We start from the raw sequence: 12,866 nt of genomic DNA, 5'->3' as shown, positions 1-12,866 counted from the left end.
ATTTGACTGACCAATCTCATTCCCTCTCTCTCACTAATAATTTCTGTCTAAACGTGGCATAAACCCTCCCCGAAGAACAGAATTGATTTGGAAATAGTTGTTTTCAGTTGTGTTTGCTATCCACCTCATTAAAGGAGCATATGTGGGAAATCGATTTAATAACTCGGTTCATACCCCACCAAACAAATGAGGGAACCCACTTTCATTTTTAAGAGATGACTGACAATTATGTTACTTCTTAAGGTGCCGCTCGAAGCATCGTCCCTCCTACCTTTTCCAGAGCATATGATGCCGTCGGCCGTCTCGCATAGGCTCTTGCTCTGCTCGTCCGTCATGTCACAGCTGCGGGGGAACTGGCAGTGCTTCCCAAACCATCCATCACCGCAGATACAGCGGCCACACGAGCAGAAGCCGTGGCCTGGGGGAAACACACAGCGCACACACAAGCGCGCGAGCACACACAATCACTTTCTCTCCTTACCAAAGAAAACCACCATTTATATCTGCCAAAACAAAGCAAAGGGCTGATTGATCCAGGCAAATATAATTGGTTCAAACAGACAGGGATTCGTTTACTGACTGGATAATGGTGTTGAGGTATATAGCTCTTATCGCTTATGGACCCATTGGGATGAACCATAGCCTGTCCGATCGTGTTGGATGAGTCAGCATTATGGGATTGGCGATGATCTGACTGTATAATTTGCGCAGTTGAATCCTTGTTTGCTTATGTTTGCTTACATAGTAGTGAAGTCGGGATTTTCAACGATTCTCCCAGCAAGTTACACCATTATGCCAGTTGGTGGTGACAAGGGACTGTCTTTAAGAATGAGTCATTCTATCATTGTTCATAGCCCTGATTCATTCTAAAACAAAACACATGAGTCACTGACTCATTCACTGAACTGATTTGTTCAAAACTACTGATTCATTCTGAAAAAGAACTACTGTGTTGCTCAAAGTGCCTTTGACTTTTTTTGGATGTTAGTTGGCAAAGACAGGTGAAATTTTATAAGTAATTGAAATATGTTTCCAAAAGCTGCTATATTAACATGGTGTTTCTTTAACTGTAAAACTGCATCACAGCAGTTATTTCAAAATTAGCATTCAGAACAACAGCGCTTGTGTTTGGGCGATATTGTGTAAATATATTTCCCAAAAACAAATCCCCCATACTATCAAATGAATGCTAAAAGTATATATATTCATGACATTTCGGTCGCATCACATGCTGAAAAACATCGTAAATAAATGTTTTAATGTTTTATATATATATATATATATATATATATATATATATATATATATATATATATATATATATATATATATATATATATATATATATTTTTATGTTTGACTGTTTTTGATCTTTGTCTCTTACGCACCTATCGATTGCCGTCAGGTGTGTGGAGATAAATTGTTAATTAAATATACTTCCCAAAACAGTTTAATACATGGAAAACTGTAGCATGTAGGTTACAGTAATAAAAAAAAATGTGTCCACATCATTCCAAAAAGAAAGCTCAGCGTGTCTGACTGTCTGTCTCTTTTTTGTGTTGTATTGCTACTCTAAATAATAACAAGCATTTGGATGTCAACTCTGTCATCCTTTGAGTAGTGCGGTAGTGAGTAGTGTGAGCTGAAAAACTGTAGTTCATGAGAATGTTTTTGGCCTTTAAGTTCATATAAAAATGGTCATTTTAAATGTTCTCGTCACTTTTGGTCACATTCAAAGGTATTTACAAGAGCGACACTTTGGGAGATCTGTGCATGGGCGTTATTTCATGTAGGCTGTAAGGAAACGAAATGTTCCCTGAAGCTGAACGGTGTTTTTCTCTTAATCTTTAAAGAGCAGTTGGTGACTCACTGAGATGCACACTGAGCTATAGAACAGCTCCTCCTCCAAACAACTCCTTTCTGGAACAGTGCTCAGTAAAGGAAAAAAAAGAGGAATTCCCCTAGAATACATCTGGCTGGGCAGTAATGTCTTCTAGATTTTAAAACCAAACAAAAGTATTGGCCTCAAAATAAAAATATAGACAATAAAACAGATATATATTGGTTCATATCTATCTATCTATATATCTATCTATATATATATATATATATATATATATATATATATATATATATATATATATATATATACAAATGATTGTAAAGTAGAAGAATAAATTAAACTGTTTAATAGTTTATTTTCCACTAGGAAACTAGGAGAAAATTTTTTTGATGTGAGCTAAATCAAAATACTTATTTGTGAGGTTAAGAAATGCCAAAGTGATTAAATAAACAGAGCAGGCACTGTAGTGGCTATTTTAAATAAATATGTACTTTTGCCCCAGGCTGGGGAGTCATTTTCACACATCCCTTTATTTCTTGATGGTGTTTAATCAAAACAAACCATTTCCCATTTATTTTTTAACAACACGGTTGTACCATCAATATTCAATAAAAACAAAACTATATTTTTGGTCATTACACGGTTTTCATTAAGGGAGGGAGCAGTGTGTGTTTGCTTGTATTCTCATTGCACCTTATAATAACTGTATGGAATTTTTTCTTCTTTTTTTTTTATGTGGCTCTCTTTGTCTTTGTCTTTCTTATTCGTTTATTTTGTGGTATACAGGCTTGAAGTTTGATGCACTCTTGGTAGAGCTACATGCTTGACTGCTTCAATCAGCCAGCCTACGAGAGCATTTAATTGCTTTGGTGAGTGGCACCCCAGTCCTTTCAATTAAAGCGCACCTGCGATTCCCCATTATCCTGCGCGTAAATGCAATTCGAGTGTGGGCATGTTCGAAATCACGGTGTTTCTCACACCTATCTTTGGAAGGATATTTTCCAAAGAATGTAGCCTAGTCTAAAACTCTCAGGCAAGTGCCTCATAAAACGATATAAATCCAATATGAAATATTGATGATCCAGCATTTCAGTAAAACACTTTCATGTTAATACAGCTGGAATGGCTTCTCAAGGGCTAAAGATCCCGTGATAGGCATATCTGAAGGCTGCCCTTTATTTGAACACCAATCTAGTCCTGCAGGAGCGTCTGTGCAATTAGCTGAGATGAACGTTTCATCGGTGCGTGTGACGGCTGTCTCTCTCTCACGCCGTGTTTCCACACTTCTCCTCCGTTCGCAGACTCGAGCAGTCACTGCAGACGAGCCCTATGCATATTTAAACATCTCCTAGGGCTGGTCCACACAAGGGCAGTGGGCCGAGCTGTGGCGGCTGGTCGCTTAGTGACACAACACAATAAGCATTCAGAAAGCAGCCGCATTACATTTATATCCCACCAAGGAGGAGAAATGTCGTTCTTTAGATGCTGGCGTGTACTGCGGGTGAAATGCTAGTGCTCATCTATCATCACATTTCCTCGAATGCCACCGTTATACAATTTACCATTATATCGGTGGCAGTTGTATGACAACTATAGCATGGTTTTTGCTATAGCTTTGCTGGGTTTTGACACAAATATCACAATTTGATTCTCATTCGCGAGCATTTGATTTGATTACCAATTTGATTCGATTTGATTCAGTATTAATTATTTTTAATATATCATGTGCAGTACATGCCAAATATTCTCAAGAAAAAAAAAATGTTACACTTAATGAATGATGAACACAGATTAGGAATATATATTACGGCTGTCAAGCAATTCAAATTCTCATTCTGATTGATTAAATTACTTGCGATTCCTGCATACGGCTGAAGTAGTTGTGGCAGGATTGTGGAGAAGAAATTGAAAGCAATAATCTGTGAAAGTCGTAGCAACAGATCTATGAGACATTGTTGTCTGGAAGAGCTCTCTTGACACAGTTGTTTGCAAGCAAAGGAACATATATGCTCAGGTATGACCTGAAAACCCCAGCAGAAGAGCTTGAAAATCATCTTGTGTAATATAGCTTTCTAGTCATTGGTGGAATGACTGGAATTTGTAAAGTCGATTTCTATGTCAACAAATTCTAGGAATACACAAGTGGCAATTATTTTCAGTGCCAATATTCCTGTGGAGTCTTCATCTCAAAGTACAGTACATACTGTGATCTGCATGATTCAAGCTGCTATTCAAGGGCAAATAGCCTTAAATGTCAATTAAAATGACATGACGAAAGTGGTGTGGATTTGGCCTCGGCAAAGACTTTGCCGAGTCAACTGTCTGTGCTTAGACGTTTCAAACAAGAGTGCAAACTTTAGTTTTTTTCGACAAGTAGGATCAACTTGAAAATATTAATTCATTATTTTGGCAGGCTTGTAGAAGAGGTATTTCTCCAAGGAGTGCCTCTCTAAATGAGAAAATAATTAACAGTACAGATACAGTATAAAGCAAAAAAAAAATGTCCAAGAGTAACACCATGAGGATAAAGCTTCAGAGATAGATTTGCCATCCTTTAGCTTATTGCCTTCGCGTTGAGGTGTACAAAACAAATGCGCCAATTATGTGATAGACTTTAGTGTCTTCGTAGTGCTATGATTGGCTGATTACACTGTCAGTGCTCACATGTGATATCACCTGATGGATGTTTGAAGATTGTTAACAACTCACCCCACATCTGTAAACATAAATATACACTTATGACTTGTGGGTAAGCAGGACTTTTTTGACTGGTCTCTTAAAAAAGTGCACCTCTTTGCTTGTATGAAAACAAAGTGTATGATTTGAGAGCAGCCATGGACTAAGGCCGGGTAGATGCTGATTCTCTACTAATTACCTTCTTGCCCTTGGCAAAACTGTATATATTACATGATTAGTTCCCTACTGTTTATTATCAATATCCCTAAAGTCGTATTGTATAAGCGTATTTTACATTCAATCACAATACTTTAAAATACAGACCTAACATGTGAGTGTTTATGACTAGAGTTATCTTGAGTCTTTGTGGATTAATATTTTATATTCAGATATTCACATTGCATTAATATTCATATTCAGAAAGGGCACATTAAATTAAGTACCAGAAAAGATTTGTTACAAAAGAATGACTTCAGTAAATGGTGTTTTTTTTTGTTGTTGATAATTTTTTTTTGCAAATATCAGAGAGCACACGTTTTCAACACTGATAATAATAAATGCTTAAGGACCAAATAATCATTTTAGAATAATTTTTGAAAAAAAAAGTGACTTTGAAGACTGCTGGCTGCTGAAAATGCCGCAAATTTAATATTTCACAGTAATATTTCAATATTTTTTTAGCAAATAAATGCAATCTTGATGAGCATTACATTACTATGCCCCAAAGACCAGCAGTATCTAGAGATGTTCAGACAATGACACCAATAATGCTTATCTCATTCTGCTGTGTGTGTATTACCTCCACAGATCTCTCTGTTCAGGTCCTCACACTGCCTGTCGTCACACTCACAGTTCTTGCCGTGTACGCGTTTATCTCCGGGTGGGTGGCATGTGCACTGGCCGCACAAACACTGCCCTGAAACACAAATACTCTGTGACTGGCAAAAAAAAACCCAATCATGACAGTGAAATCCAAAGCAATCTAATATATGGCTATTTTCTTAACAAGATCTTGTATGAAGGTAGTTAAAATCACGTTTCACCTTGAATTCAGCATATCAAGGTCAACCGGAAAGCTCGCTGCACCGAAAAGCACAGAGTGCCTCGGTCTATGCTTATCATAGAGCACATTAGTCTGCTAAAGTGGCACTGTCGTTGTTTGACATTGACAGCCGTTACAACTCCAGCTCCGTGCAGGCGAGGAGAACAACAAAGCAACGCCCTGTCTGACAACCCCTCAGCCTGCCAAGCAGATAAAAGCTGCGTGCTGCCGTTGCCACGGTAACTGGTGATGTCATAACACTTTTCCTTTATCGATTAGCGTGAGTGACGTCATGTAGCCCTTCCCTTAGCCTTGCGTGGCTACACGACGTTCAGCTGCTAAGCCTGCTCAAAACACATAAAGAAAAACATTTTATGACAAACCACCTGTCTTTTCTGTCTGATTCCGTTCATTTTCACACTTCTAATGGCGTTATCCATCACGGTACCAAATTATACAGAACTGTCAGCGACAAGTGGAGCTCAGTGAGTTAAAATCTACAAGTTATCATACTGACAAACTAAACCACTGAGCGTGAATTGATTTCGCACATTATTCAATGCAGACCGTATGAAACACATGATAGTCAAATCGCACTAGACAACCAAAGTGTATCTTTTCCATATGCTTTCACAGTGGTTAGTTGCATTATGTGTGTATAAATGGAGAAAGCAGCACTGGCAGCTTCAGTGTGATTAATGGCTCCCTCGCTGATCATGTACTGTGCTTTGGTCCGAATCGAAACAATTAATTCCTTCACAATATTTGAAAGACAGCCATCCGGCAAGTTCAATTCTCTAGGGAGCAGTGCTTGTGCAGGTGCCAAGACAAAAGCCCAGTTTCTCTAAATTGTTAAACATCATAATGGCTCAGCATCATCAATTTCCAATAATATGACCCCTAATTCATCTCTAAGAGTTGCATTATTATAAATTTATGATCATGGTGCTTAAAACCTGAGATGGGCATTTAGAGTAAATGCTGTAGAGGGAGGTAGGCCAGCTGTTCTGTGTTAGACGGGATTTCTATCACAATGTCACTGTTTTCTTGAGGCATTGGCTATGTTATGATTCACAGATTAATACAGTACATGATAAAATTACATGCGTTACTCACTTAAAAATTAAGGTGCTTTGTGACAGCATTGAAAACCTTTATGTCTAAAAGGTCCCATAAAGAACCTAACATGATGAGCTTTTCTGGTTCTTTAAAGAAGCTTTGACTGAAGTGAACCAAAAATGGTTCTTCTGTGGCAACTCTGTGAAGAAGCTTTTAAAGCACCTTTATTTTTAAGGGTGTATAGACATTTTTTTTTTAAATACACATATGAATACATTTCTTATACAGACATTGTTTCTTTCTTAGTATTAAGTATCCTACTTTTTCTATAAAAAACACTAAACAAAAATTCCCTGGATGTTTAGGGTTTTCATGGAACCACAGATTTTAACAAAGAATATTTATTTTTTAGAATATACTTGGGATATCCACCTTTGAAATGCTTATTTTCAATGTAGGACACACTTATTCTAATCTGTTATACTATTTAGGACAAATGCGAATTGGGGCACAGCCATTTTGAAGTTATTCTTTGGCATGCCTGGAATGACTAAATGCCAAGACTGTATCACTCTTGTGCCACAAACTTGACAAGGACAATCAGGCTTGTAAAGACACCAGTGTTTAGCTGCACAGACCACTGCCAGCTCTGACATTAAATGACAAGCGTGCCGGAGTCGTGCTGAGTGTATCCTGATGTGTCCTGTGAAGCATGAACCTGTCAAATACAGAGGTTCATGCAAATGAGACTTCTGGGGTCCTAAAGAGGGTGAGGAGGTTTCTCACTGTTTGCCTTTTAAAGAGCAATTAAGAAATGTCAAGAGCCACAAAGAATCAGAGGTGGACCATTCACAGTAGGGTTTAAGATGCAAATGCATGTAGGTTTGTATATATGAATGCAAAATTACCTTAACTGTACACTCCAGTAAGAATAAAAACATTCAACAACAGATAATATGATATAATTCATTCAAAAAACACTGATGCAAAAATTACATGATCAGCTTTACACATTTTAAAAGGCATTAATATTTGATTTGCTTCTAATGCACCACTTCTAGTCATTTGCTGGTACTGAATATAAAGCAATCTGGGGAGAAGTACTTGCTCTACCACTTTTTCTTTTAAGATATTTTGCTTCTGTCAGAAAATCTTGAAACATAGCATTTGGAAGCCTTTCAATCAACACAGGAAATGAAAGGTCAGGGAGGACAGAATGAGTTGTGTTAAGATGTGGCATTTAAAGGCACCACGAGTCCACTTTTCAGCTTCTTCTCACTAGCAGCTATAGGGACCATAACAATGACAGCGCTCTGCATGTTTATGTTCAGAAATATAAAGTGTAATTCGCCTATGCTCCACATTTGTTTGAAAATGGCATACTTCCATAGCATATTTGTATATCATTTTATTCATTTATGTTTTGCTTCAACATTCAACACACAGCATACACATATACATAGTAATTGGCCACATTCAAAAAGTACATTCCCTCTCAGTGCAGAACACCACTCGGTCCTTGTGCACCAGAGAAGGCCACCATTATCAAACTCGGTGGAAGTGATTGCAATCAGCCCTAATTCTGCTGATTTGCTTTAAAAGATCGCTCATCACGCCAAGCAGTTCCTACAACACACTGGATATCAGTCAACATCTGTGTGGCAAATTAAGCCTCTTTTCCCTCTCCTGTAAGACGGCTGGGAGTGTTGAATGATTGCTGCTGTGCATGTTTAATCAAGATGCATTCTTTGTATACGGCGCTGCACAGTAATCTATAGAGTGCATTAGTGAGCTAATGAATAGTGTAAAAACTAACACTCAGTAGCTTCCGTCAGTGCAATCACTCATTTGTTGCTTCTCAAATGGAGGGATATACAACCATGTAGTAAATATCTTTTGGATATCCTATCATAGCATGTAATTTTGTAACATTAAATGTCAAATCTTAGACGTACCTGAAGATGACATGCAATAAAATTGCTGACAAGTTCACAAAAGAATTAACTTATCTACGGCAGGAGCTGCTTTTCCAGCCTCAGCAGAAACACTCAGAACAGGTGTTTCCTGGAGGATATTCCAGGCTTAAGAGAATGTGAAATCTTCCAGATTTTCACTTTTCGCCTTCTCAGCTGGCTCTTTGTTTCCTCTCCAAACCATTTACGAGCTCTTCTACTGAATCCTGCTTTCTCTCTGTCCATTTCCTGCGACTTTTCACGAGTCACTGGCAGTGCTGACCATTCTTAACTAGGAAAAATGGGCATGCAGGAAAAAGGAGCGCTGGTGCCATACATAAAATCAAGATAACTATTTTTAGTCAGTTGGTTCATGAATTTCAATTCAAATGTGGCATGGGAATCCCTCATATGGAGCTTCTCCGTGGAAGCGTGTAAATGTTGGATTGATTCAGCCAGGTTGACAGTCCTTAATTGTGGGAGTGAAATTCAGAACGGAGGAAACCTGGATAATTACTTGCTGTCAGGATAATGGATGCAAGGAGCAGACCTATAGCTCCAATCATGGGTGAAATTCTATGTAAACAGATGTATAAATCATCATTTGCTGGCTACGTCTCATAGCACATGCTCAGTATAGAGGGCAGTGATTCTATGGATTATTGATGCTCAACTGTAAAGCCACAGGGTTCCATTCAAACTGCATTTGGGGAAAGCCTTAAGATCTAGCGGATATTCACAAGGTGGCCTATATTAACTCTTAGCGCTCCCATGCATCTCAATGGCAGTTGCTCGGCAAATACAAAGTTTGTACTTTTTGAGCCTGTAAGTACCATGTAATTAAATACCAACAACAACAACTATGTAAAAAACAGTTTCACAACACCCCCAAAACTTCCATGGTCCTATACCACTTCCTGGAACATAATTTTAATTCTGTAATTTTAGGTAGTTTCAATTTATACAGTGATTGATGATTTGTGTTTTGAACAAGTTAGATTATTGCGTTATTGTATAGAAGCATCTGCTTACACATGCAGCCGCTCGTTTCTGCTTCTTCTTCGCTGTGTTTTGAAAGAGACATTTAGTAATTTTTCAGATGCATAATAGCGCCTCCTGTTGTACACCAGTGAAAACGTGGAAAGTAAAAAATTCTGTCAATGGCAGGGAAAGAGTTAATTGAGAAAAAGAAAAAAAGTATAATATAATAATACTTATAATACTACTAATAATTATAATTTTATTCGGTATATATATATAGAGTACATAAAATGTATTTAAAACGTGTATATAAAATATATAATATAAAGTACATTTTATATACAAAGAGTATATAAAATTGTGGAACACTTCATTCAGACAGTGCTTCAATAAATTAATTAAATAAACTGGCTTTATTCCAGGAAATCTTTCAGTTGTATTTGTATATTTTTCTTCTTTACTGCCAATTAATTATTGAGCTTGGACACAATTTAACTCACCATTTGGTTAAAGCAGATTTTAGATGCTTTAAAGGTAAAGCTGAAGGAAGCTAATAATTAATTTTAGTGACTTTCCTACAATTTAATCACTTCTTTTTTATTAGAGGTACTCGCGTCCTACTCTCTATGTTCCCTCAAAGACCAGAACAAACGGTTTTCACAGTGCTGAGATCCAAGCCAGAAATCCTTGTGCGGATTTAGCTTTTTATACACATGGAACTGAAAAAAAAAATAATACAATGCATCTGGTTCACTAAAAGATTTGTTTCAAAGTTTCACCACAAGACTCGCTGCCAGATTCAGTGTTATTTCAGGTGCTACCGACGAAACATGCAGAGCTAAAGCCTTCAGGGATAAAATTCAAAAGCTGCTATAGTACCTCATTCTTCCTGCCTGCATTTTCACGTTTGTGTTTTTAAAGTACACTGGATCGAATCAGTATTGACACCGTCTACAACAAACATGGACTGGAGTTTAGTATTTACTGTAGCATTGTAAAACAGATTTTGGATTTAATTATATGTAGGCAACAAAACTGCACAAATCATTTAATTTTTGACTTTTAAAATGAGACGAGTTATATTATCTGCTCTATTTCTCTGGAGTATAAGAGAGCACGGGGGCGGAAGTCCTTTAAAAAAACAAGTGCACAGAACACAGGCTCCATTAAAGTTAAATTATCACCTCACTCAGTGAAACAAGACTATTATTATCGCTCTTTATTTCTTATGCAGCGGGGAACTATGGAAGTAGCATTGTTTTAGAACAATTGCACTAGTTCTGATTCATCTACTGTGACATTTTTTTTTCTTTCTTACAAGACTCATGCAGACACAGGCCAGCACCCCTACCTGAAGCAAACCACATGTTCATAATTACCCTTAAAAAGTACCCTAGATTCTTAGATGTCTAATTCAGACAATTATAGCAATATGTTTATGAAAAAAGTCTTTATATTTAATGTGTTTGAATTGTTAGCTGCCAAATGCCACTCTTTCTACAATTCATGTTACTACTATAAAATCTTATTAAATGTATAGGTTCTTCAACTGTGCCAAAACACAAATGCCAGTTTTATAACTAGAATATTTTGGTGGCCAACTATGTATTTCATGTATTACATTTTAAACTGTTGTATGCCGCAGTACATGTTTTGAATATCAGTAATCTGATTAAAACAAACGGTCCATCCAAAGAAGGAAAATCAATGATTCACGCAGCTCTATAAAAATCCATTGTTTGCCATGTGTATTCAGACATCATCCTGCATCTGATCGGAGTTTTTGCGTTGTTTCTGGGTTTAGCAGTAAACTACCACAGAGACATGTTTCGTATAATTATTGTCGAAACACTGTTTCTAATTAATCTGGAGGCTTAAAGAATGACGCAAACCGCAACAACCTTATTTATGTACCAACATGTGTTTCATTCAAACCAGTCTATTAAGATTGACATGCCAAATGAGAGTTTTGCTAATTTTAGCATTGTTCTTTCCGCTCGAGCTTTGCATCACGCCATAGAGCGACTAATCGGAAGAGTCGAAAATTACACACTTCACCTTTAAGAGTCCTCTGGCCTACCACGCGACCCACAAATGCAACACCTCGGATCTGTGAAACGCTGCTGTTGGAACCCACTCTGGCGCAGATGAATAGACACTAGACTTAATTACCTCTGCCAAAGCAGGGCAGGCTGGAGGTTCCCCGGCACTTCTTCTGACTGGCTTCCACTGACAGCGAGCAGGAGAGAGGATGATCGCATTTCTTTCCAGCCCAACCTTCCTTGCAGTCGCACCTGCCACAGTTACACTGGCCCTGACCTTCAAACAGACACATAGCAGGATTTAGAGTCCTTTAATGGATGAACGATCGACTGAAGCTCTGCCTGAAGCTGCCCTAGATACAGCAAAAGATTATACATTGGAGGTGTATGTGTGTCGGTTTATGGATTTGAAGTTAAAGGGCACAGCTCACAGGTCTGGCTGACCGTGAACGCAAAAAAATGTATTGTCAAGCCAGTCCTTTGAGGCGGACATAAGATTGAAGCGCATATGGCCGCAGAGTTATTCCTCAGCATTAAAACCAGATGTTGAAATGTTTCTGAACAGCATCTGTTGTTCTTCAGCTCAGGGTAATCCACGTGGCCTGTGCTTATGCGAGATCGTGAAGGGAGCGGATATCGAACGTTTCCACCCTGCCCTGTTTTCAGCAACTGTCAGTATTTTTACTGCCGGATTTTGGAATGTCAACCATTTCCTTTTGAGGGGGTTTGATGAAGGCAAAGCTGACCATTTCAACCTGAGAAAAAGACTGCCAGAGTGACAAGTGGGATACAACTTTAATATATACGGCAAAAAGTGATGGTAAAAATTTGATGTTTGAAGGAAATGTTTCAACTTGTGCTTCACCTGAACAGAAATCATCCGAGTATCTGTCGTACATGGCATGGCAGCTTCTCTCGTCACACTCGCAGGTCTCTCCGTGAATGTCCCCCCAGTCTCCTGAGGGATCCACATCATAGCAAGTGCATTCGCCACATACGCATGTGCCTACAAAGACAGAGTTAAAGTATGATAAAACTCCTGAAAGTCAAACTAGGCTATATTCACTGTGGGATTGACAATCCATATCAACAGGTGTGACTTTCAAATTGCCCTGTTTAAATAGCAGTTAAAATAGAAGTGTTAAACTAAGTAAATAAGAAAAATGAGTCCAGTTGTGGCACTTATTCAATTATACAATCAACAGCTGCTTAAAATATTTCATTACACTTTTATAACATTTAAAAACAAGCCTTTCTCAAGCCAGCATTGC

General features: G+C 37.9%; 1 protein-coding gene across 1 annotated transcript in view; it reads right to left on the bottom strand.

Moving 5' to 3' along the window:
* The window catches only part of itgbl1 (integrin, beta-like 1), a 32,382-nt gene that overhangs the window by 5,052 nt on the left and 14,464 nt on the right, over positions 1–12,866 (bottom strand). The window contains exons 6-9 of the mRNA XM_043249188.1: positions 12,461–12,601; positions 11,726–11,872; positions 5,319–5,435; positions 272–418 (exon numbers count right to left, since the gene is read on the bottom strand). Coding sequence (XP_043105123.1) covers positions 272–418; positions 5,319–5,435; positions 11,726–11,872; positions 12,461–12,601 — 552 coding nt within the window. The remainder of the gene's footprint in view (positions 1–271; positions 419–5,318; positions 5,436–11,725; positions 11,873–12,460; positions 12,602–12,866) is intronic.

This window comes from Puntigrus tetrazona, chromosome 9, assembly GCF_018831695.1.
Source record: "Puntigrus tetrazona isolate hp1 chromosome 9, ASM1883169v1, whole genome shotgun sequence".
In the NCBI taxonomy this organism is placed as follows: Eukaryota; Metazoa; Chordata; class Actinopteri; order Cypriniformes; family Cyprinidae; genus Puntigrus; species Puntigrus tetrazona.
Note: the sequence above shows the minus strand (reverse complement) of the source record. Positions and strands in the feature narration are given on the sequence as shown.